Source organism: Rattus norvegicus, chromosome 16 (assembly GCF_021556685.1).
Source record: "Rattus norvegicus strain SHRSP/BbbUtx chromosome 16, alternate assembly SHRSP_T2T, whole genome shotgun sequence".
Classification (NCBI taxonomy): Eukaryota; Metazoa; Chordata; class Mammalia; order Rodentia; family Muridae; genus Rattus; species Rattus norvegicus.
In genome coordinates this window covers 60,810,112-60,837,922 of record NC_141549.1, presented here as the reverse complement: position 1 = coordinate 60,837,922, position 27,811 = coordinate 60,810,112, and the positions used below count along the sequence as shown (strand labels likewise).

Here is a 27,811-nt window from a genome sequence, read left to right as displayed (position 1 = left end):
CTCTCTCTCTCTATATATATATATGTATATATATATATATGTTTACGCATATGAAAAATGATAAACAGAGATTATAAAGTAGTTTTGATCTTTTAAGTATAAGATACACTATGATGTACTTATCACATACATTTCCATCCTTAGCTACTTTTCCTTATGTAACTTTGGTTAGTCAAAATATCAAAAGAACATTTTACTTCATCTAAAGGAGAAAACCAAGATGTGGTGCAAAGTATTTAGGAAATTTTTGACCAGTGAGCCTTTCTAATTATGCTTAGACCATTCAGTCTCTATTCCTTTTTAAACAGTGTGCAAAGAATTTGTTTGCAAAGCATGGCGTTTGAATAGCGTGACAGTCACATTGCTGTTATTGTTGGTTTCATTTTTTTCAGTAAAGATAGTTCATGCTCTCTTTCCTTTTCTCTGTCTTCCATTATCTTCTTTCAAAACATTGGTTTCAAGATAACAACATACTCAGAGGAAAATAATTTGGAACAATTTTTCTCTAAGTAAAATTCAATACAGAGAGTGGCTGAAAGCCCAGGCAGAAACTGCCCATTTTCTCAGCTTTCTTTACTTTCTGATTTTGTGAGTTTAAGGAATATGTGAGAACAATATCCTCTAACTTTTATGACTCATTAATGTAACTGTACATATTGAAAGGCTTATCTTGCAAACTAATCTAATAGGAATATAATTTTCTTCTTCTTCACATACAACCTTATGCCTACTATACATGGAATATAGTCTCTCCAAAACCGCTCAGGTTCATAAACAACCTCATGTAGTAACTCTGGCCAAAACATTAAACATTCTACAAAAATCAATAATTACTGCTTAAGCTACAAAGATAAATGAGTAGTTAAAAGAACTGAATGTTTTCCACAGGACCCATGTTTGATTTCTGAGATCCATATTCAACTTACAACTGTCTGTAACTCAAGTTCTTTGGTATCAGATAATCTCATCAGGTCTCTGAGGATACCAGGCATGCACATGATGCACAGACACATGTGCAGCCATAAATTCCAAACACAAAATAATAAAATTTTTGAAAAATGAATTGATTTCTATTTATTTTTCCATCTGATTAGGATGCTATTATACACTATATTTCCCAAAATTTGAGAGGATTTATAAACACACACACGCTCACACATGCACACACACACACACACACACTCACACGCACATATGCATGCACGTATGCACGTGCACACATGCACACGCACACACACATGCATGTACACACTCACGCACGTGCACACGCGCACACAGACCATTGAATAAATGAAATAGCTATTCTCCCCTAAATATAAACATCAATACACATCATTCAACTTCATGATATATGGTTAAGAGATTACTATATATAGTCTTACCTCTTGCACCTGGAACACCAGGTGGACCACTTTGTCCAGTAAGTCCCTTGTCTCCCTTTTCACCTGGGGGTCCAGGAGGCCCTTTAAAAATTACAAGTACTGATTAGAATTATAAATCATAGGTAAGTTTTTTTTAATCACAATAGTTGTATGGAAATCTAGAGAGTTATATATATAATGTAATTAAATTTTAAATAAAAATCTTAAAATCTTAAACTATGTGTTGAATAAATTGTGTTTCTTTTATAGGTAGAAGGAGTGAGTTGCAGATCACGTAGTCAAGTAGACCAATTGCAAAGTTAATGCAACATACAACATTGGAAAATGGTGCCTTAAATTAAATTAAATTTTAAGAGAGATATTTATATATGTTATTAATATTATATATAAGAAGAATTAAGAAGATATGCAGAAGGTCTTTCCATAGTAAGAGACAAGGGACAAGTGAAAAATAGCTTGGAGTAGGAAAATAAGAACAATGCCATTTACAAAAAGACTAGAAAAACAACAGACATGAGAATGTAGATCAACTTGTTGGTTAAGACTCAAGGTTTTGATTTTGGATTTTAAAAGAGTGGATTATAGATTAAAATGCACAAAGGAATTATTCAACTATCTGAAGGCTGATTAATACAGAGTTTTCTTTGCCATGCATTGTCATGTGATAATAAAAGGCAGAATAGTTATGATGTGTGCTGTATATGAGCTACAAAGATAGTAATACGGGAAATATCCCAGGAAGAACCAGATACCAGGCACAGATACCAGCCACATGGTCTCTCATTCATGCAGCTCCTTCATTTCCAGAGATAAACATTAACTTGAATTTCCTTTCAATTTAAAAATATCAATTTTATTACATATTGAGACGTCTGTAATACATAAATTTTTATTTGACAAATGTAAATATAAACAAATTGGGAACCACAGATATAAATTTGGGTAGAACATTGCATATAAAATGCATAGCCCTCAGATTCAGTTCCAGTACCAACAAATACATGAGTAGTAGAATAAATGAATTAGTAGTGAATAAGTCAAATTATACCATGTAATCCATAGGTGCCAATTTTAAGATATTTTAGATGTTAAGATTTGGACAACCTTACTTCTTACTTGTTTTAAATTAGTATATGTTAAATAAAGCTTCATCTGTTTTTTTCTAATATTTAATTTCTAATATAATTACTAATGAGGAAAATGTTAAAATCATGAAATAGAGTTTATTACCTGAGAGACAGAATGGGTCAATCCAGTTTACTTTCATTACAATTACAGTGGAAGGAGAGAGAATTATGAAGAATTCATACTAAAGGGAATTAAACTAGAAACTAGGCTGAAGCTTAGTAACTATTTGGGTTGAATCTTCAGAAAGGAGAAAAGGAGGGAGGGAGGGAGGGAGGGAGGGAGGGAGGGAGGGAGGGAGGGAGGGAGGGAAATAGAGAGAGAGAGAGAGGTAAAAATGGAAAATGTTTAGAAGCTAATCGCAGTCTTAAATCAAATTTCTCCAAAGTACAACAAATGCCTAATTCAAAAATTCAAAAGTTCCCCACCTGAAGTTCAGATTAATGAACTCACAGATATTATAGACAGACAGAAGAATGAGGATAAGGGAAACCAAAATACACAGGAATATTTTCTCCAAAATACATTAAGACCTCTTATTGTTAATTCTACACACACACACACACACACACACACACACACACACACACACACACACACATATCCTGTACAAGGTCAGCACTGAAGTGGAAAAATGACAAGTGTGTGGACATGCCTGTTATTTTCTTGTCTTCATTCCCTAAAAACCACTATACATCAACAGCATTTCCTTTTTGCTAGTTATAGTAACTAATTCTTCAGTCATTCAAAGTACACACAATGGAGACTAATACTGGGCAACTTAATCAGACAGATGGGCATACACAGATGTTTGGTATTCAGAAGCCAAATCCCCCATCAATTATTATCTTCATAAATAACCAAAATAACTATGAACGTAAAAAATGTATGGAGTAAGACAGCCAGAAAAATCAAGAACAAATAAAATTACTCAAGATCGTGCCATTGACTTGGTCTAGATGAACTTTCAACAAATTTTATACAAAAGGGACGTGATCCAGAGATGAATGACATAGATTTTAAAGGAGTAAAATTAGCTTTCTCATGAAAAGTCCAAGTAAATTCCTTTAATAAAAAGTAAGATAAATAATACAAACTAAACTCTTGGTTTGAAAACTTCCTAACGTAGAGATAGACTGCACCCTCAAAGATAGGAGGCCAAGGAGTGTGCCGTGGGGCAAAACACTTTCAGTTCCCTTTACCCTCAGTTATCTTGGAAGATGCTGACCAGCGTTAACATACATTACAGCGCATTTCAACAGCAAGGAGGGCAGGAGTAGAATGCCAGTAGGTAAAATTTCCTATCCGATTTTAGTAATTTTGAACAGATAAATCCAATAAAAATCAATCCAGATCAACTATAAAAAAGACAGAGCAAGAAAGTAAGAGACACAAATCAAGCTGTAAAAGAAAAAAAATGAGAACACAAAATTAAGTAGTAGAAATAGTTATAGGGAAAGGAGCTGTCAGATCCTATTCTTAAAGGTAAGCACGTTTACAAGACATAAACTTTAAAAATGCAGAAAGTTAAAACTGTAGAAAAATATCCACAAAGTGAATTCTAATACATAGGTATAAATGACTTATAAAAAATCAGTAAGATTCATTGGAGTTGGAGAAGAAAGTAATGTATCTATGATTACCATTTTAATTTAGTTTAAGGGGTTGGGGATTTAGCTCAGTGGTAGAGCGCTTGCCTAGCAAGCGCAAGGCCCTGGGTTGGGTCCTCAGCTCTGAAGGAAAAAAAAGACAAAAAAAAAAAAGTTTAAGATGTGTTGCTAATTAAAAGTATAGTCAGATAAGAAGAGATTTTTTTCATGCATATATAGTAATTTCTATTTTATTTTAATTTGTTTTATTTTATTTTATTTTTGAGGCAGGTTCTCACTATGAAGCCTTGTCTAGCCTCAAACTTGTGGTGACCTCCTGCCTCAGCTTTCCAGTGCTGAGTCACTGTGCCTGGCTTTGCTTTACTCATTAAGAAATTCTAGAAATTCTAGGGTGCGGTGGCTTTATCCTGCCTGACCTCATATTAAACTTTCTTCTGTGAACTTGTAGTAACAGCATCTCAGAAACCATTTACTTTAAGTGACAGAATGTCAATTACTAAATGCCTACACATGACAGACTTTTAATGTTTCATTTCCAGGACAAGGTATTTTACCTTGAATTAAGGTGATATTTTTCAGCGTCTGTGAGTGTTCCCAGTCCTTCAGTCTGAGGTCGTTGGTGATGTTGTTCAATACTTTCACTTCCTGTTTTACTTCCTGTTCCACATGCTCTTGTTCTTCTTTCACAGACTGGATTTCTGCTGATACTTTGTGCACACGTTCCTCCAACTTACTGATGTCCTATAAAACACAGTCAGCGCCACAACCTTTGTTAACACACAGTTAGGAAATATGTACATGCATAGGGCTTTGAAAATGTGATTTTTTGGGGGTTGGAGATTTAGCTCAGTGGTAGAGCGCTTGCCTAGCAAGCGCAAGGCCCTGGGTTCGGTCCCCAGCTCTGAAAAAAAGAAAAAAAGAAAAAAAAAAGAACTTGAAAATGTGATTTTTTAAAAAGCATATAGCATCGGGGAAGTGTTATAGAGTAAGAATAAGAAAGTGACTGTAAATGTTAACCTTTACTCACCTGATATAATTGTCATCCCTGAGGTTTACTGCCTGTCTGCTAACCTAGGCCTAGTCCCGGAAGCTTCTACTCTCCATACGATCTCATCTGGGCCTAGATTGTTTTCAGCCTCTGAGACTTGCTGCTGAAAAAGGTCGTCACTTTCTAGTTCTTTCTGATTCTGGGATGGTTGATTAAACTCAGCTGTTCTGACTCAATTGCCTCGCCAAACTGACTGATTCAGTCTGTCTTCTCTCTCTTGGCCTCTCCTGAATGCTCTGCTTAGCCCTATGCTAACTATGGAAATAGGTTCTAGTCTTCAGGTTCTTTCTCACTCTGACTCACTCTGTCTTCAATCGTGTCTAGCTTGTTCTCTGTGAAGCCTGTCTCTGTACCGCTATCCTGGTAAAACTGTCTCTCTCTCTCTCTCCTCTCCTCTCCTCTCCTCTCCTCTCCTCTCCTCTCCTCTCCTCTCCTCTCCTCTCCTCTCCTCTCCTCTCCTCTCCTCTCCTCTCCTCTCCTCTCCTCTCCTCTCCTCTCCTCTCCTCTCCTCTCCTCTCCTCTCCTCTCCTCTCTCTCTCTCTCTCTCTCTCTCTCTCTCTCTCACTGCTGTATTGTTTTTAATTTTTTTTATTGTATATTTTTCATTTACATTTTAAATGTTATTCCCTTTCCCTGGTTCCTGTCCATAAGCCCCCTATCCCACCCCGCTACCCCTTTTTCTATAAGGATGTTCCCACTCCCCAACCACCCCCACTTCCCACCTCCCTGCCCAGAACCAAGGGCCTGCACTGCTCTCTTAAGTAGCGTTCTGTCTTGTCAGAGTTTGGCATATCCTATTCTGCCAAATCTTTCTCTGATTCATCACTTGTCTACCACTCAATTAGACATCACTTTCAATCATGTCTGCTTCCTTCTACGAATAGCTTTACCTTCATTGTTTGTGATTAAAGGTGTGTGCTAAGGGCTGAGCTGCAACACAATAGAAACAGTTGGTTTTTTTCTATAAATGACACAATCTCGGGGTTCACAGTGTGGTCAAATATCTTGCAACAAATGGGTGCTCAGAATTCTAGTTCTTTAGCTGCAAAATGTTTATTAAAATTCCTAATCAAAAATAAAATCAGTTGACTACACATCGAAGAATGCCCCTTCTCCCAAATACACAAATGTCAAATACCAAAAACTAAAAATAACATCTTGTCATAGGAGTTTTAGTATATCTAAAATGATAATCTTTTACTGTGTGATTAAATCTTTTACTGTGTGGTAAAATAGTCTTAGTTTGTAAAATTATTTACTATTAATGGAAGTTCTTAGTGATGATGATGGCACAAGAGTTGATTCAGTAAAATGTCCAACTTGCATTTTCATAATATTTTACTCTCAAATTTTATTGCCTCTGCCTTTAAGAAGCTTTTTTATTTTACTTTTTATCAATTATAAATATACTGGATACAGACACATGCCTACATACACATACATACAGAGAGTGTGTACAACTTTTTTTTCACATTTCTTTGAGATAGATAGAATATCATGTATCTCTTTGCCTTAAATCTGTTATTTAGCTAAGTGTAATCTTTCACTCCTGGTTCTTCCCCTACTTTCTCAGTGCTGGGATTCCTGATATGTACTACCATCATTAGTCCAGCTGGATATGTAGCAGAGGAGTCCCTTATCTGTCATCAGTGGGAGGGGAGGCCCTTGGTCCTGTGGAGGCTCAATGACCCAGGGTAGGGGAATGCTAGGGCACTGAGGCAGGATGGGCAGGTTGGGGAGCGCCCTCATAAAGGCAGGGGGAGGAGAGAGGGGATAGGGGTTTTGTGGAGGGAAAACTGGGAAGGGGGTTAACATTTGAGTTGTAAATAAAAAAAATATCCAATAAAAATGAAAGAAACAAATGAAACCATGTGAACAAGAGAGAAGACTATCTCAAATCCATGTCTAGCCTATCCTTGGCAGGTAATATGATGAAGCCCCATGAAATGTCCCGTTTCTTAGAAAGCATTGACTCATTCGACCTCGCATTAAGTTTGCTTATTTTCTCAGTGGGATAAGGATTCCAAGAAGAAGAGCAGCAGAAATAGAGTGCTTGACTATCCTGTGGAGAGGCCTTGATTATGATCCTCCCATCACTACGATGGGGAAATTTAAAGGCAAATAAAATAACTCCAGCAATGTGAATTAAAGCCTCATTTTATGTTCTGGGCAATCCTGTGCGTATTCACTCACATCCTGCATTGACTTCATTTCTAAGTCTTGGTGACCAGTTATCTTTAAAACACGTGCAACGCAGCTTTGGAACTTTCGCTCTCTTCAAACATGTGCCTTCTTCTGTAATTACTCCAAATTAAAAGTGTAGTCTGTACAAACTAAAAATCACTCCTTAGGTCTTCAACATAGTCTTAGGTCTTCTGGCTACAATACTTTACCTGTGTGGTATTCTATCATTTCTGCTGGAACTAGCACATTACCAAATCAAGTGAGGTTTGCCCTCCGTCTTATTCTTCATGCCACATTCTACCTGCATGGACCTCTCGTTCTGCTTCCACACAGAATAAGTGTCAGCTTTCTCATCCATTCCCTCCAACTTAATAAAAGTCTATACTCACAGCAGATATTTCATCCCTGTATTTCTATTCTTCTCTATTCTACTTTTATTTTGTTTATATTCTTCACTCCCAGAGGTGCTTCTTTAAGTACCACTTTTTAACCACCCAAATTGTTCACCTAAATAACCCAATCATATGTTATATGCTTAGATACTTATAGACAATGTAATGGATACTAATGGACAATGGAAATTCAGAATGTTTGTGAAGTAGAATATCTGAACTCCTTAAGTTCAGGTTGCCCATGATGATGTCATTGTCTTGTGGTAGCATTAATGGAGTAACATATAAATTTCAAACCTTGGGAACATCTAAACTTACAAATTGAAAATAGGTGAAACATTCTTTTTTGTTAGTCTACACTTAGTCAAAAACTTAATAGATTTTCATTAGGTAGAATATAATTAAGGGTATATTTTTGTTCTATAATTGGCATGCATTTAAGAAGATGTTTTAAGAAATTGTGTATATGGTGTGTATATAAATATGTATATATATATATGTATATATATAAATTTCTCCATCTGCAACAGATGGAGAGCACTATAGAAAACCTACAACAAATCAAAATGCAAGGTTGTGGAGTACACTTCTGAAGGATATACACTCCTGTGTTTAATGATTAGGGAATGTTGAAGGAGAAAGGGAAGAAAGATAGTAAGAGCAATTATCAAGGAGTTTGCTGTGAGATTATGTCTCTGAGAAATATCAAAAGCTATGTCCATAGAGTCTAACCAACATGACTGCTCAAATGTGGTCTGAACGTGGATGACAACAGTGAATGGGTCAAACTGGACAGAGAAAGGCACACAAGGCTTCAATCCTATACAAAGGACTATAGGTAACTGAGGAAAGCTGGGATCAGAAAAGGGAAAAACACATCAATTGGTTGTCCAGTGCTAAATGGTTAGTCTGCAAACATAAACAGGAAGCATTATAAAGACCAAAACAGCAAGGTTGTTTTTATGAACACAAATGTATACAGATATCCATGGAATTTAGTTCCAGAATGCAGCCATGCCATTGTATTCCAAAGCTTACCTCCTGTTGCTTTGCTGTAGATTCGCGGACTTTGACATTCAGTGTTTCTGTATGGACCTGGACATCAAGCAGTGTTGTATTCAGACTCTGCAAGGACTTGGAAATTGCATCCAGGGACTCCCCATGTTCCTGGACTGATGAAATCAAGGAATTTAACTGCAGAAGAAGATCATTAAGTCTTTGGTCGGTTGCCATGCTGAAGTTCTGGAAGCGGTCTGTGTCTAGAAGGCCAGCTTTTGAGTCTGAAATGCTTTGGACTCTCTCCTCCAAGGCCTTCATGCGTTCCATGGCAATTGTAAATCCCATTTCTGCTTTACTGGTGTTTTCTTTTCCAGTCAGAGTTTGCGATGTATCACTTGTGTTAGCTGAACCCACTAAGCAGTTCTTCATTTCCCAATTCACAAGCTGAGCTGAATGTTTAAATAAAAATAAATCACTTTTAGCCTATATCATTTGAGTTCATCATTCCTGTCTTTGCGCTCCCTCCTACTATAGGATGCTATATACTAGCTTAGATCAAGCATTTAGCCTTCATTGATTAGACTCAGCATGTTATTATAAACCACTTAGTCACCTCTATGATTTTTATGTTAGAATTTAATCCAGTATAGATCCGTCTTTCTGATTGCTGCTTATTAGTCTTCTTGGCCATTGTTTGCCAATTAGAGAAAATTCGACAGACTGAAACGTACTGTGCCCTACTCCATGGACTACTTACTGTTAATAGAAAATGAGTTCATGTTAAGCACCTCTTCTGAAATTATCCTGTTTGACTTATTTATATTAGAATGACAATTACAAAATCAATACACAGAATAATCAAAAGACTGATGACAGGGATTAGTAACCTGTTAAATCATCACTGAAGATACCAGAAAAATGGACACCTTAGTTAAGCAAGTTAATTTTCCTAAAATGAAATTGGAAAGATAAATTTGTTTCCTTTAAAAAATGCATTGTTCTCATTTTCTTCTGTTGTAAAATATTTAATCATAGCAGAAAACATGAAAAAATAATTGAACGTATATATTATCGGTGTTAACTAAAGTCTAATGTTTGATTGTGCATTTATTAAATCATATTTGTGTTCATTAACATTATTATTATAATAATCGGTTTTTGAGGTCGTGCTTCAATGTATAGCTTAGCTTGGCCTTGATGTAATACAGCCCACTCTAACCTCAAACTCATGATCCTTCTGTTGTAGCCTTCCCAGTCTCAGAATCACAGAATCTAGAATATCTTTTATTTTAGTGTCATAAGCACTTTTTAATTTTTAATTTAATAATTTTATTCAAAAACATTTGCTCAGTCAGTTTTCTCCCACTATGGATCTGCCAGATTTGCTTAGAAATACTGCAAATTAAGTTGGTTTCTACTTACCAACTTAGTAACTTAGTCAGTAACGCAGTCAATGTTTTGAAAAGCAGTCTTGTGATGAACGCCATCTTCAAGAATAACTAACTGTTCTGTTCAGTGAATTTTGGGGACTGTAATGAGCGGTGGAAACACGTTTGCAAATGGTTATATGTTCTCTAAATGAGCTAATTAGTCTTTCAGAATGGCATACAATGAAATAAAAATGAAGGAAAACAAAAACATTGGGCTTAAAGATAAAATTACATATGCCGTAATCGTATGAGATGAAGTAAATACTAAAATGTCTTACCACTATTCTATAATAATGTAATATCTTTGATGAAACTTAACAGATTGGAACTATGTATATATTCTTGTCCGCATGCTCCTTTTACGTTCGTATTAGTCCGAGGCATAATATTCTCTACAAATGACAACATAGAGCAGGAACAGTACATCTTCACACAGCTGAAATATTTAAATACATGGCTACATATGAATCTCCTACATTTCTTAGTTGTAACTCGTGTTACCATGTTTTGAGGAATTAAATAAGACAACAGAAATTTCTACTTAAATTTGTGTTTCCACTGGAGCAAACTGTTGATTTTGAAAGCCTCCTCCATGCTTCGCTTGTCAGTTTGATTGTTCCTGGCAGTTATCTAACCTGCCCTTGTTTAGTTTCCTTGAGCCATGTAAAAATGCTACTGGTTACAACAGTACTTGAGACTGGGTCGAATAAATATTTAGACCTCATTGCAGGCAGCTGGAATCAATAAAATTCTAATGATTATATAAATGAATATAAAAGATTATATATATAATATATAATGATTATAAAATGTTATATAAAAGAATATCTTATAGAATCCTTGTAGCCACCATCCTCAGGGAAAGCAATATCTGCTAGTTAATTATTGTTTATATTAACAAGGAATGTTATTATATGTTTTCACTTAAAATATATCTCTGTGCTTATTCTATGATTTTAGCTTATTAAATTTAGTAATGAATCAATGACAAAATTTTGGTGTGGTCTATCACAGGACCACAATTATTGTGTGTCAGCCATTCTAATTTCTCAGCCCATCAATACATTGGACATACAAGTATATTTATTGCCATAGATCACCACATTTTCTAAATTCAGAATGAGGAGCAAGTTTTTCTGCAGTCATATAGCCTGTTGAATCCATGTAAAGTTAATTGCATGTATGTTTTCAGGGCTGCCCATTTGACAGTGGACAGCCAATTGTGGTGTTCTTTCCAGGGAAGGGGCGCCTCTCTTGATCCCAGCATTACTCCATTGACTGTGGCTTTTTTAATAGGATTGAGATATATATATATATATATATATATATATACACATATATATGTATTTTCTTATATATATATGTATTCTCATATATATGTATATACACGAATATATATATATATATATTCAAGAACAATTGATGGGAAAAGAGACCACAAGTTAGAAGGAGAGCCACGATGAATATATATATGAGAAGGTTTGGAAGCAGGAAAGGGAAAGGAGAAATGCTGTAATGAATTACAATTTCAAAAATAAACAAAACTGACTGGGAAGGAAACTATTGTCTTTAACAATAAGCAACTTAAATGAATAGTACTTTTAAAACTGTTTCAAAATCATGACAAACATTGCTTCATTTAGCCTGGATTAACATTTATAGCTCTGCCTTTTAAAAGCAGTAGTGTTGGATGAGTTATTAATGTTCATGTTTCTATTTTACCATCTGTGTAAATAGAATATTAGTACTATTATTAGCATCAAGTAGATATATAAAAAAATATATAGACTATTTCCCAAGATTCAGAAGCATTTGATGTTTCAGGATTGATGTGTCATCTTATTGTCTCCAATTTGATATTGATTAATTATATTACAATTATATAACTATATAGTATAAATGTATTAATTACAATTAATAGAATATAGATTAGTATATTGTGTAATATACAAACATTCCTTCTCAAGGGAGTTATGTTTGTAAACACAGTAGTTTGTACTTTATTTTTTTAGACCCGTGCTCTATTTGCTTCACCACAGAGTTTTACTTTGAAGACAATCACTCTTGCTCTCTTGCTCTTACCCTCTTCCCCCTTTGTCCCTTCTCTCCCCATTCCCCTCGCCCCTTCTCTCCATGTGCTCATGGCCAGGTTCTACTCTTCTATTTCTCTACTTCTCTACTCTCTCTCTCATTCTCTCCCTCCCTCTCTCTCTCTCTCTCTCTCTCTCTCTCTCTCTCTCTCTCTCTCTGCCCTTCTCTGCACTACTACCCTCTTAACACTCCTCCCCATGCCCTGAATCCCATGCCCTGAATTAATTCTCATCTATACTAAAAAAAGAAAACAACCTTTATTTCATATAGTAAAATAAGTATGTTTTTCAGCATAGATAGAAGAGACCTGATTTTGTAAAAAGTTACATGAACTATGATATTCATTTGACAAGGTATACATGCTTTGACAACAAAGACATTTTATTCATTTTTAAAACACAACTTCCTGTCTCCTTAATCATTAATGAAACTAACTCCTGCTTTACTTTCTGTATCAATGGCTACCTCAAGTGCTAGAGACTTTGCTTTATAGGGCTTGCTGGGCATGCGTCATGAACCTTGTAATCCAAATTACAGCAATAACCAATTAACTGTGGGGTTTTGTTTTGTTTTGTTTTATAAAATAGACTCTATTCAGGGCATGAGGAAGGTATTTAAGAGGATAGTAGGGCAGAGAAAGAGAGAGAGAGAAGTAGAGGCCAGCCATGAGCACAGGGAGAGAACTGGGGGGGGGGGGGGAGAGAAGGGACAAAGAAGAAGAGGGTAAGACCAAGAGCAAGAAAAAGCAAGAGCTTAACTGTTTTTTAATGAGAAGCCTCCAAACATTCATATATTTAAACTTTTTTTTCCACAGTTAGTATACCTGTTTGGAAAGGATTAGAAAAAAGTCCCCAAGACCTAAAACTTACACAAAGAACTATAGGCAACTGAAAAAGCTGGGAGCAGGAGAGGTGATCATTCCCAGGGAAGAACATAACAACTCTTTTCTAGTGTCAACAGCCAATGCTGAAAAGATACACACAAATACCATTATTCAGATTGATCTGTCACTATTGTTATTATATGCATATATATGCATACATTACATGCACATATGTAACATATGTGATATGTGTGTATGTACACATATATGTATACATACATATATGTGTGTATGTATATATACATGTATATATATATAATATATACATGTGATAATAGTAGTTAAAAAGAATCCGTTAATTTGAAGGGGTGTGGGGGAGGTGTATTTAAGAGGTTTTGGAGGATGGAAACAGAGGGAAAATGTGTACAATTATTTTATAGTCTCAGAAGTAAATTTAAAAAGAATAACTGAGTCTATATTTTTACAAGTTCACATTTTTTCATCTTTTCCCAGAGAGATAGCATTCTGTGATATCTCTATTTTATATTGAAAGAAGGCAAACTTTTATGTTCTATGCAAATACCTGGGGAGCTGGTGATATTTGACTGACACTTCGTGTTTACTCTTTCGTGTTAGTAATATCTTTTCCCATCCAACATTTATATTATTCTGAGAAAGGATTTTGTATTTCAGTAACAATTTATACACATCCGTTCTATAACGTATCTTCTCATCCTGGTCCAGTCTTATGATGCTATTTTCTGTCAGGAATACTTCACATTCCTTGAGAGAGGTACCATATAGTGTGTGCCACCAGAGTAATAAAACAACTTTCCACGGACTAGCTACTTTAAATTTGAAAGTTTTATGTTCATTTTACCTCAGCTACCAATTCATATGTTGTGCCATAACTTTCAGCAGTCTACATCTATAATCTTTTGCTCTCGTATATTTTAGCTCTCTTTGAGAGTCATTGTGATCTGGTACTAAGCGTTATAAATGCATTAACAATTACCTGTTCTGAGTACATGATAGTCACAATGAGTTCTGCTTAAAATTCTGGTGAATTTGGAACAAGTATTAACTTATAAGATTGGAACATTCTATTTCCTATCTGTCCTAATAGGTACCTATGATAATTTTAGGAAGCAGAAAAAGACAGACCAGTTACTGGGCAATCCCAGAGCAATCATTTGACATGGTAATATTTCCCAAGAGCCTAGGAATTTTGAACTTGATTACAAGTCAGGAGACTATTCAGGCTTCTATCTCCCTTGATCACAGACTATCAAAGCCTACAGTCCTTGAGGTAGGTTTTGTAGGCTGTGGTTTGCATAAAAGAGATGAAATTTGCCTGAATTCTAACTGGTGTATATTTGTTGACACCAAACAAAAGCACGGCATTCAAGTATTTATTTCACACCACAGATAAGCACGGGTATATCGATGACATGTATATAACCTTGCTTATGAGGAAATGAGGAATCTATATTGTTAGAAACTTCTATTTTCTTTATTCAATACCTGTCGTCTGTTCACTGTTTGCTTTGGTTGCTATGCTTGGCTTTTTGTTTTCACTGTTTTTAATGTCTAAAACAGGAACTTTTTTTAAAAAAAGAAATATTCTCTTAGTTGACATTATGAAAATTCTATTTTTATGGATGTTTTTTCCTGGACAATCATGTTTTATTATCATGACCAAATTGCAGTGAGAGACAGCGCACAAGAGAGGTTAAGACACAGAAGTCATAGATGGAAACACATGCTCCATTACTAAGGAGCTCCGGTCTTCTAGTGTGGATAATGAAGATAATTACGGCATCTGCTGAAAGGGTAATTGTAAGGCTGTATTAAGAGGATCCACTGAAAGTTTATAGCCTAGTGCTTGGGCACAGCAAATGATGCAAAATGATAAAACAATAGCTGTGTTTTACAATTGTTAATTTCCTTAGCTTTTCTTCCTGAGTAGAATTTTTAATGTGTTTTGAGATAGTCTCTCCAGTTTCCCTTAACAAAGGAACTTTGGTTTTACATTTAAGAGCATTTTATTAGGCAGATTAGCATGCACATTCAAATGAACTTTTCCTAAGCTAGTCTCTTGATGAGCATATTGGAAAAGTATTGGGGGTGGGTAGTACAGAGAGAAAAAAAAGGATGGCAAGACCAGGGACTTTTATTATCAATTAAAATCCAATATGTCTGTTTGGGCAAGTAGCTCCGTTGATAAAAATGGTTTGCTAGCTTTTAGGTTACCCTGAGTTCAATTCCAGCACCATGTAAACTAAACGTGTTGATGCCCTAACCTCAGCAATCAGGGGTAGGGTCAGGAAGACCAAATATTCAGTCATTCTTAGGTACAAGCAAATTGAAGGCCAGCCTGGGAAAGGGGATACAACATATCCACAACAAGGACGGTAACAAAACCACCAAGGAACAATCAAACCAAACCAACCAAATAAACCAAATAACATTCATCTGAAATTGTTTATCTCCAGTTCAAACAGACTTCTTAGAGAAATATTATCCTGGAGAACATCACATTGAACCCAAGTAGCATGTCATATTGTAAAAATCCTAATGGATATTGCTGCGTTATTATTGCTCTGTGTTTTAAATGGCAGCATGTGAAACATATTCACAAGGTGTAGTGATGATGAATTTTTCACACTTGGCATGTAAAGCTTTCTGCAATACAGGCATGTTGTGTTTGGGGATAGACATTGTTAGTGTAAATTACCATACTTGTTTTCCTATTGGCAAGTACTTTGGAAAGAGTACTACTTTCTCCACATGCTTTAGAAGATGCTGGAGACATGCTAAAGAGCCATGGTTAACTTCATTCTCTTTTAGGGGAAATTTTTATTACATAACTAACGGGAATTTCAGAAGCATTGTTGCCCGTCACTAGAAGTTTACAAAACTGTGGAGTGTAATATAATTTTGAAATAGTCTGAAGCGTTATCAGCACTTTCTTTCAAACAAAACAAAAAGAGATTAGAGGAAGTTTAATATAAAAATTCAATTATACTTACATGGATCAGCAACAAACAACTGCAGTGTAAAATTCAAACTCATTAGCATTTGCAAAAGCAAGAAGAGAATGTATTCTCAGTCATGTCTAACAGTGCGTGTAGAAGGTATATGTAAAACTTTGAAAGAAGTTAACAACATCTAAATAAAGGAAAATGTGTCCTATGCATTATTTTATGTTTACTTAAAATTACAGATATGCATACACACACACACACACACACACACACACACACACATACACACACACACGTCACACATAATTTAAAAAACGATTGCCACTTGTGGGGATAATATTCCCTCTTTATCCATGATGCCTACTTAGTACTGTAAACCTAGATGACAGAACATACTACTGCCATTTCTCTACACCAATAACATTTCAAACTGCATCCTAAACACTTATTATCTATGGTCAACAGTGAGTATAACTCTCACATCTCATCAGAGAAGACCCCCCCCCACCTCCATGGACTGAGATTATTAGAGAAATCCAAAACTTTCCAAAATCTAGAGATGAAAGGACTTGGTGTACCTGTCCCGAATTGATACACTGACAACACAACCTGTACCTCTGAGGTTCAGTGAACATCACAGAAGAGAAAGACAGAAAGACGAGTCAGAGGACCAGGATATCTACTGGGAGATTTGAGGTTGTGTCTTCTATGTATGTCTGGGACCTGCTCTAATGAAATGTCAACAACGTGGTCAACTAGAAAAGACCTGGACATGATAACACCAATTGACATTTTGGTATAAATGGAATAAATCTCACAAGGCCCTACCCTGGGATGAAGAGCTACCTGTAGGCAGTTAATGGCGTCTGGTAAAGAATCAATCATCTGCAGGGATGAGTCCCCTAAGATGTTATCCAATCTCCAGAGGAGACCTAATGGACATACGTTTGAGCAACACATAATAAACCCAGGGGCAGCATTTACAAATGTGTATATCTCTAGCTATCTGTCTGCATAATAATATATAATGACCTTGAGAAAAATGGAGGGACAAGGGAGGAGTTGGAGAAAGGACAAAGAGAGAGGAGGGATGGACATAAACCCAGCCCATATTCTTTATGCCAAAAGTTTTATTTTACTCACTTATATTCTGTTTGAATTCTGTTAATATTATACAATCTGTTTCCAGTATATTGATTGATTCTTAGGAAAGTTTTGCACATGAAGTTTCTCTATGGATGTACCCTAACGCAGCTGCTATAACTCTGGTTTTACAATAAGCAAATGAATGAAGTTTCAAAATTCTGGGATACGGTACCTGTTACTATTCCAACAACAGGTATTAGTACTGCAAACACAAGGAGGTAGAGAGCGACGAGGGCAACTTTGAAGGACTTCAGTTTCTCCTGAACGGAGGAGCCATTTATAGTGTCTAAAACAAAGCAAAAGAAAACAGAACAAATCCAAGACTATTCTTAAAAACTTTGATTTAAATCTTTGTAATTGGTGCAGGAGACAAGATTCAGTGGGTAAAGTGCTTGTCACACAAGTAAGAGAACACAATTACATATGATTTTATATATGTATATGTTGCATGATTTGAATGTAATATACAATTATTTTAGTGGGACAAAATGATTTATATATTGTGTGGATAGATCAGAGAATAACAATTGTACTTATCTCTTTGGCATGCATTTACATAGAATATATATTCCTATAATGGCATGTTGACTGCAGTGGGACTATGCTCACACAAAGAAAAAGTAGTATATTATGTATTTATTGTGTGGGCATATGGGTTTCTGTGCTTGGATGCCTTCCTCCATTGCTCTCCACTCCTTACATTTGAGACAGGGTCTCTCATGGAAGATTAAAAGTACAACCCCTAACACACACAAGCTGAAATTGCCTCTATTGCAGGCTGAGTAAATGTGAGGCCTGTTTGTGTACCACATGTGTGTCTGGAGCACGTGGAAGTCAGGGGTCAGATCACCTGGAGCTGGAGTCACTGATGGTTATGAGTTGACACGAGCGTGCTAGGAACCAAACCCAGTTCCTCTGAAAGAGCCAAGTTTGCTTGACCCTGTCCCCTGCACTTCATTTTTCAGACAAGTTCTCTTACTGGACCCGGAAATCCCAGATTCAGTTACACCAACTGCCCAACACTCCCCAGGGATCTTCCTGTCTTTTCCTTTCCAAAACGGGAATTACACATATAAACCGTCACATCTGAGTTTTATCTAAGGGCTGGGATTTGAACTCATGTACATAAACTCATGCAGGATCCTTGAAGGTTTTGCTTGCTGGTTCCTCCACCTGAAACTCTTCCCTCTCCACCCAGCTTCTCAGATACGGGCATCAAGGGATAGTAGGCTGTCCTGTCACCTTAAAATGGACCAGATGGTGCTGAACATTGTTCCTCTGTGTTCTTGTCATCATCTGATTCATCTGTTGCAAGTGGTATTTTAGCTCTCAAAAAGATATGAAGAAGTGCTGGCCCTTGATAACTATGATGATGATTTTAATTGGGACCAGGGTCAGTGCAAATTAGTCTAGTGTAAATAGTGTCTTGTGGTGTGAAGTTGGTTCTGATATAATGGTTAGATCTTTATAAGAAGAGGAAAGAGCATATGATTACATAGGAAAATAATCAATCCCTTTGAAGCAGGAAGCAGAGGTGGCAGTGATGTACTTAAATGCCAGGACCACCAAGAATTGTCAGAAACCAACAGAAGCTGGGAAGAGACATGGCCTTTAAATGACCTGAGATCATTTGGACACCTTAATTTAAGACTTCTGGGACAGAGAACTGTGAGGAAAAAAGCAGACAGACAAATCTCTGCTGATTTAAGCCACCCAAACTGCTACCTGTGTCATGCTGTCATTGTCTACTTACTGTGAGGAAGGGATGCTGTCATGGAACGTGCGTCAAATTTCACAGATTCTGAGTAGCAGTCAGCGTCCTCCGGTTCAGGAGGACAGAGCCTCTGTTTCTCTATCATCTATGAAACACATGCAGAATACATGAATGCCACATGAAGTTTCTGAGGTTGGTTTTCACGGTGTTACAAGTTGATGTTTATCATTAAGATTCAATTTTAGCAAGCCAAGTGGCTAAATTAAATATGCAGATCATATAGAGCACTATATTAGTCTTTCTCATGACTTCCTATTTAAATTTTTAAAAGAACATATTTATGGAACTAGAGAGATAGATGCCAATGGGATGCCTGCTACTGAAGCGTGAATCCCTGAGTTTGAATGCCAAGCACTCCCTGAGAAGTTACAAGTGGTGAAGCCCTGGTGCTTGGAAATGGAGACAGGAGCATCTCCAGCAGTGCTCTGGCCAACTGTTATGAGTCTAGAGCATTGTGAGAGATAGAGTCTCAAAATATATGGAGCAAAGCAATAGAAGAAAATATACTGCATTGATTCTGGGTCTCCACATACAACTACACCTAAGTTCAGTTGCACCTCCCCCAGGCACTCACATGAACACAAACACACACTCACACATACACTGCAAATCCGTGGAAAACAGATTTAAAAGGTCATGTTCTTTTTTTTTTTTTTTTCCTGCTCCCAGTGTAATTTTAATTAGGTATTTTAAAGGTTCACATCTTGGCATATGTTTCTGAGACATTATATTTTTTTTTAAATTAAAAATATAATTTTATTTATTTATTTATTTATTTATTTATTTTTTTTATTAACTTGAGTATTTCTTATATACATTTCGAGTGTTATTCCCTTTCCCGGTTTCCGGGCAAACATCCCCCTCCCCCCTCCCCTTCCTTATGGGTGTTCCCCTCCCGCTTGGCATTGTTGTACTTTTGGGGTCTCGAGCCCTAAAAGGTCATGTTCTTGAGGTCTCATTGCTATCTTGTTCTCTGTAGAGAGCCGTCTGTGTTTACAGATGTGTGGCCTTTGCATGTGAGGTGGAGTCTTACCTTTCTAATAAACAAACAAACAAACAAACAAACAAAAAAATACCAAGTGACAAAAAGTAACCAGCTGGAGAGAAAGCATGCCTTTCCCTTGGAACAAGTAGTTATACATGTTTGGAACAAACATTTCCGGTGACTTTTTGGACTGAATTTATTAAATATAGCTTAGTGAGCCAGATTTCCTTGCCAAGGCGTCTGCTTATCAGTTTAGAAAGATAAAGTCACTAGATTTAAATTCACAGGAAAAAAGTAAGTTTTTTGATTATTGTCGCTTTTACTTCATTAATTAATTTATTCTTCTTTCATATACTTCTTAGCGTCTCTCCTCCCATTACCTGCCACCTACACCTCCCCTCTTGCCTGGATCAATTCTTTCTCTCCCTTCATCAAAAAGCAGATCTCTCAGGGATATCAACTGAACAGAGGATCATGAGTTACTATAAGACTAGACACATACCTGCATATGGAGGCTGGATCAAGCAATCCTGTAGGAGGAAATGGTCCCTAAACCAGGCAAAAGTTACTGTTCTTTCCTTCCCTTCCGTCATGCCATCTCTTGATCCTTTCCTCCCCTCTCCTCTTCTTTCCTTCTCTCTCCCCCACTCTTTCTGGTTGTTTTTAGGCTCTTGTATTCCACAACATAAATCTGCTTTTTTGTTATTCAAGTTCAGTCAACATTCTACTGAGCAATCTATGCTTTTATGTCTCTTGATGGGTATCAAAGGCCTTGAGTGTCTTCATAAAGAGCTCAATGGGCTACAATGTCAGACTTCCTGATACTTGAACTGAGAGGGTCAATAATTTACAATTCTAGTTGGATAGGTACTAACTCATCTATGAGAGAAGCAAAGAGTCTGGTCTGGCAGTGCACAGTCAGGTGACCACACGTGACAGCATCGCACTACAAATTCAAAAGGTAGCAAAGAGAATCTTGAAAGGTTTCAACAAAACAAAATGTTAAACATTACTTTCATACGACACAATGCATGTGATACACTAAAATATCACACAGTGCTCACTAATTCTTACACTTTTAGATTTCACCAATTTAATTATGACCAAGAATATGTCAGTGGGGAAACATTTACAAAGCACGTGCCAAGTTCCAGGCTAAATTCTAATTATGAAATAAATGAATAAATAAATAAATATAGGAGACACCGCCGGAACCTGAAAGAAACAGACCGGATAAACAGTTCTCTGCACCCAAATCCCGTGGGAGGGAGAGCTAAACCTTCAGAGAGGCAGACAAGCCTGGGAAACCAGAAGAGACTGCTCCCTGCACACACATCTCGGACGCCAGAGGAAAAAGCCAAAGACCATCTGGAACCCTGGTGCACTGAAGCTACCGGAAGGGGCGGCACAGGTCTTCCTGGTTGCTGCCGCTGCAGAGAGCCCCTGGGCAGCACCCCACAAGCGAACCTGAGCCTCGGGACCACAGGTAAGACAAATTTTCTGCTGCAAGAAAGCTGCCTGGTGAACTCAAGACACAGGCCCACAAGAACAGCTGAAGACCTGTAGAGAAGAAAAACTACACGCCGGAAAGCAGAACACACTGTCCCCATAACTGACTGAAAGAGAGGAAAACAGGTCTACAGCACTCCTGACACACAGGCTTATAGGTCAGTCTAGCCACTGTCAGAAATAGCAGAACAAAGTAACACTAGAGATAATCTGATGGCGAGAGGCAAGCGCAGGAACCCAAGCAACAGAAACCAAGACTGCATGCCATCATCGGAGCCCAATTCTCCCGCCAAAACAAACATGGAATATCCAAACACACCAGAAAAGCAAGATCTAGTTTCAAAATCATATTTGATCATGATGCTGGAGGACTTCAAGAAAGACATGAACACACTTAGGGAAACACAGGAAATCATTAATAAACAAGTAGAGGCCTACAGAGAGGAATGGCAAAAATCCCTGAAAGAATTCCAGGAAAACACAAACAAACAGATGAAGGAATTAAAAATGGAAATAGAAGCAATCAAGAAAGAACACATGGAAACAACCCTGGATATAGAAAACCAAAAGAAGAGACAAGGAGCTGTAGATACAAGCTTCACCAACAGAATACAAGAGATGGAAGAGAGAATCTCAGGAGCAGAAGATTCCATAGAAATCATTGACTCAACTGTCAAAGATAATGTAAAGCGGAAAAAGCTACTGGTCCAAAACATACAGGAAATCCAGGACTCAATGAGAAGATCAAACCTAAGGATAATAGGTATAGAAGAGAGTGAAGACTCCAAGCTCAAAGGACCAGTAAATATCTTCAACAAAATCATAGAAGAAAACTTCCCTAACCTAAAAAAAGAGATACCCATAGGCATACAAGAAGCCTACAGAACTCCAAATAGATTGGACCAGAAAAGAAACACCTCCCGTCACATAATTGTCAAAACACCAAACGCACAAAATAAAGAAAGAATATTAAAAGCAGTAAGGGAAAAAGGTCAAGTAACATATAAAGGGAGACCTATCAGAATCACACCAGACTTTTCGCCAGAAACTATGAAGGCCAGAAGATCCTGGACTGATGTCATACAGACCCTAAGAGAACACAAATGCCAGCCCAGGTTACTGTATCCAGCAAAACTCTCAATTAACATTGATGGAGAAACCAAGATATTCCATGACAAAACCAAATTTACACAATATCTTTCTACAAATCCAGCACTACAAAGGATAATAAATGGTAAAGCCCAACATAAGGAGGCAAGCTATACCCTAGAAGAAGCAAGAAACTAATCGTCTTGGCAACAAAACAAAGAGAATGAAAGCACACAAACATAACCTCACATCCAAATATGAATATAAAGGGAAACAATAATCACTATTCCTTAATATCTCTCAATATCAATGGCCTCAACTCCCCAATAAAAAGACATAGATTAACAAACTGGATACGCAACGAGGACCCTGCATTCTGCTGCCTACAGGAAACACACCTCAGAGACAAAGACAGACACTACCTCAGAGTGAAAGGCTGGAAAACAACTTTCCAAGCAAATGGTCAGAAGAAGCAAGCTGGAGTAGCCATTCTAATATCAAATAAAATCAATTTCCAACTAAAAGTCATCAAAAAAGATAAGGAAGGACACTTCATATTCATCAAAGGAAAAATCCACCAAGATGAACTCTCAATCCTAAATATCTATGCCCCAAATACAAGGGCACCTACATAAGTAAAAGAAACCTTACTAAAGCTCAAAACACACATTGCACCTCACACAATAATAGTGGGAGATTTCAACACCCCACTCTCATCAATGGACAGATCATGGAAACAGAAATTAAACAGTGATGTCGACAGACTAAGAGAAGTCATGAGCCAAATGGACTTAACGGATATTTATAGAACATTCTATCCTAAAGCAAAAGGATATACCTTCTTCTCAGCTCCTCATGGTACTTTCTCCACAATTGACCATATAATTGGTCAAAAAACGGGCCTCAACAGGTACAGAAAGATAGAAATAATCCCATGCGTGCTATCGGACCACCACGGCCTAAAACTGGTCTTCAATAACAATAAGGGAAGAATGCCCACATATACGTGGAAATTGAACAATGCTCTACTCAATGATAACCTGGTCAAGGAAGAAATAAAGAAAGAAATTAAAAACTTTTTAGAATTTAAAGAAAATGAAGATACAACATACTCAAACTTATGGGACACAATGAAAGCTGTGCTAAGAGGAAAACTCATAGCGCTGAGTGCCTGCAGAAAGAAACAGGAAAGAGCATATGTCAGCAGCTTGACAGCACACCTAAAAGCTCTAGAACAAAAAGAAGCAAATACACCCAGGAGGAGTAGAAGGCAGGAAATAATCAAACTCAGAGCTGAAATCAACCAAGTAGAAACAAAAAGGACCATAGAAAGAATCAACAGGACCAAAAGTTGGTTCTTTGAGAAAATCAACAAGATAGATAAACCCTTAGCCAGACTAACGAGAGGACACAGAGAGTGCGTCCAAATTAACAAAATCAGAAATGAAAAGGGAGACATAACTACAGATTCGGAGGAAATTCAAAAAATCATCAGATCTTACTATAAAAACCTATATTCAACAAAATTTGAAAATCTTCAGGAAATGGACTATTTCCTAGACAGATACCAGGTATCAAAGTTAAATCAGGAACAGATAAACCAGTTAAACAACCCCATAACTCCTAAGGAAATAGAAGCAGTCATTAAAGGTCTCCCAACCAAAAAGAGCCCAGGTCCAGATGGGTTTAGTGCAGAATTCTATCAAACCTTCATAGAAGACCTCATACCAATATTATCCAAACTATTCCACAAAATTGAAACAGATGGAGCCCTACCGAATTCCTTCTACGAATATACAATTACTCTTATACCTAAACCACACAAAGACACAACAAAGAAAGAGAACTTCAGACCAATTTCCCTTATGAATATCGACGCAAAAATACTCAATAAAATTCTGGCAAACCGAATTCAAGAGCACATCAAAACAATCATCCACCATGATCAAGTAGGCTTCATCCCAGGCATGCAGGGATGGTTTAATATACGGAAAACCATCAACGTGATCCATTATATAAACAAACTGAAAGAACAGAACCACATGATCATTTCATTAGATGCTGAGAAAGCATTTGACAAAATTCAACACCCCTTCATGATAAAAGTCCTGGAAAGAATAGGAATTCAAGGCCCATACCTAAACATAGTAAAAGCCATATACAGCAAACCAGTTGCTAACATTAAACTAAATGGAGAGAAACTTGAAGCAATCCCACTAAAATCAGGGACTAGACAAGGCTGCCCACTCTCTCCCTACTTATTCAATATAGTTCTTGAAGTTCTAGCCAGAGCAATCAGACAACAAAAGGAGATCAAAGGGATACAGATTGGAAAAGAAGAGGTCAAAATATCACTATTTGCAGATGATATGATAGTATATTTAAGTGATCCCAAAAGTTCCACCAGAGAACTACTAAAGCTGATAAACAACTTCCGCAAAGTGGCTGGGTATAAAATTAACTCAAATAAATCAGTTGCCTTCCTCTATACAAAAGAGAAACAAGCCGAGAAAGAAATTAGGGAAACGACACCCTTCATAATAGACCCAAATAATATAAAGTACCTCGGTGTGACTTTAACCAAGCAAGTAAAAGATCTGTACAATAAGAACTTCAAGACACTGAAGAAAGAAATTGAAGAAGACCTCAGAAGATGGAAAGATCTCCCATGCTCATGGATTGGCAGGATTAATATAGTAAAAATGGCCATTTTACCAAAAGCAATCTACAGATTCAATGCAATCCCCATCAAAATACCAATCCAATTTTTCAAAGAGTTAGACAGAACAATTTGCAAATTCATCTGGAATAACAAAAAACCCAGGATAGCTAAAGCTATCCTCAACAATAAAAGGACTTCAGGGGGAATCACTATCCCTGAACTCAAGCAGTATTACAGAGCAATAGTGATAAAAACTGCATGGTATTGGTACAGAGACAGACAGATAGACCAATGGAATAGAATTGAAGACCCAGAAATGAACCCACACACCTATGGTCACTTGATTTTTGACAAAGGAGCCAAAACCATCCAATGGAAAAAAGATAGCATTTTCAGCAAATGGTGCTGGTTCAACTGGAGGGCAACATGTAGAAGAATGCAGATCGATCCATGCTTATCACCCTGTACAAAGCTTAAGTCGAAGTGGATCAAGGACCTCCACATCAAACCAGACACACTCAAACTAATAGAAGAAAAACTAGGGAAGCATCTGGAACACATGGGCACTGGAAAAAATTTCCTGAACAAAACACCAATGGCTTATGCTCTAAGATCAAGAATTGACAAATGGGATCTCATAAAACTGCAAAGCTTCTGTAAGGCAAAGGACACTGTGGTTAGGACAAAACGGCAACCAACAGATTGGGAAAAGATCTTTACCAACCCTACAACAGATAGAGGCCTTATATCCAAAATATACAAAGAACTCAAGAAGTTAGACCGCAGGGAAACAAATAACCCTATTAAAAAATGGGGTTCAGAGCTAAACAAAGAATTCACAGCTGAGGAATGCCGAATGGCTGAGAAACACCTAAAGAAATGTTCAACATCTTTAGTCATAAGGGAAATGCAAATCAAAACAACCCTGAGATTTCACCTCACACCAGTGCGATTGGCTAAGATCAAAAACTCAGGTGACAGCAGATGCTGGCGAGGTTGTGGAGAAAGAGGAACACTCCTCCATTGTTGGTGGGATTGCAGACTGGTAAAACCATTCTGGAAATCAGTCTGGAGGTTCCTCAGAAAATTGGACATTGAACTGCCTGAGGATCCAGCTATACCTCTCTTGGGCATATACCCAAAAGATGCCTCAACATATAAAAGAGACACGTGCTCCACTATGTTCATCGCAGCCTTATTTATAATAGCCAGAAAATGGAAAGAACCCAGATGCCCTTCAACAGAGGAATGGATACAGAAAATGTGGTACATCTACACAATGGAATACTACTCAGCTATCAAAAACAACGAGTTTATGAAATTCGTAGGCAAATGGTTGGAACTGGAAAATATCATCCTGAGTGAGCTAACCCAATCACAGAAAGACATACATGGTATGCACTCATTGATAAGTGGCTATTAGCCCAAATGCTTGAATTACCCTAGATCCCTAGAACAAACGAAACTCAAGACGGATGATCAAAATGTGAATGCTTCACTCCTTCTTTAAATGAGGAAAAAGAATACCCTTGGCAGGGAAGGGAGAGGCAAAGATTAAAACAGAGACTGAAGGAACACCCATTCAGAGCCTGTCCCACATTTGGCCCATACATATACAGCCACCCAATTGGACTAGATGGATGAAGCAAAGAAGTGCAGACCGACAGGAGCTGGATGTAGATCGCTCCTGAGAGACACAGCCAGAATACAGCAAATACAGAGGCGAATGCCAGCAGCAAACCACTGAACTGAGAATAGGTCCCCTATTGAAGGAATCAGAGAAAGAACTGGAAGAGCTTGAAGGGGCTCGAGACCCCAAAAGTACAACAATGCCAAGCAACCAGAGCTTCCAGGGACTAAGCCACTACCTAAAGACTATACATGGACTGACCCTGGACTCTGACCCCATAGGTAGCAATGAATATCCTAGTAAGAGCACCAGTGGAAGGGGAAGCCCTGGGTCCTGCTAAGACTGAACCCCCAGTGAACTAGTCTATGGGGGGAGGGCGGCAATGGTGGGAGGGTTGGGAGGGGAACACCCATAAGGAAGGGGAGGGGGGAGGGGGATGTTTGCCCGGAAACCGGGAAAGGGAATAACACTTGAAATGTATATAAGAAATACTCAAGTTAATAAAAAAAAAATAAATAAATAAATAAATATAAATCTAATCTAATTAACTTTTATATTGAATTGAGTGGATTTAATTATAATATGAAGTTTCCTTTTTTCTTTTATTCTTTTCTTTGTGGTATTAGGCATTAAAGTCAAGGTCTCTGTCAGACATTCATGCTATGAGCCCTAATCATTATACTACATCGTAGGGTTTCAAATTCTACTTGAAAATACATGTAATTGAATGTAATAAACTAATAAAGTAGTTTAAGATTCTAATAAATTTTCAAAAAATGGTACTGATTGTGGCCGAATGTTCCGCCTTTTACAGACACTGTCCTTGAGGATAAATGGAGTAACGTTTTGTGGGTCCCGGTTCAGGCAGGTTGACTAATTTAGCAAGAATCCGACATCATCTAACCCTTCTTTATTCCCTTCATTGCTGAGGGATGTTTGCAGCAG

At 37.3% G+C, this 27,811-nt stretch overlaps 2 protein-coding genes across 4 annotated transcripts in view; both read right to left on the bottom strand.

Moving 5' to 3' along the window:
• Erich1 (glutamate-rich 1) overlaps positions 1–27,811 on the bottom strand; it is a gene marked incomplete at its 5' end in the record, with an annotated part of 52,793,804 nt that overhangs the window by 22,826,441 nt on the left and 29,939,552 nt on the right.
• Msr1 (macrophage scavenger receptor 1) overlaps positions 1–27,811 on the bottom strand; it is an 85,784-nt gene that overhangs the window by 50,474 nt on the left and 7,499 nt on the right. For all 4 annotated transcript variants that reach the window (XM_087588978.1, XM_087588979.1, NM_001191939.2 and 1 more), the window contains exons 2-6: positions 18,971–19,076; positions 17,390–17,503; positions 8,780–9,189; positions 4,672–4,858; positions 1,383–1,463 (exon numbers count right to left, since the gene is read on the bottom strand). In XM_087588978.1, the coding sequence (XP_087445104.1) occupies positions 1,383–1,463; positions 4,672–4,858; positions 8,780–9,189; positions 17,390–17,503; positions 18,971–19,076 (898 nt within the window). The remainder of the gene's footprint in view (positions 1–1,382; positions 1,464–4,671; positions 4,859–8,779; positions 9,190–17,389; positions 17,504–18,970; positions 19,077–27,811) is intronic.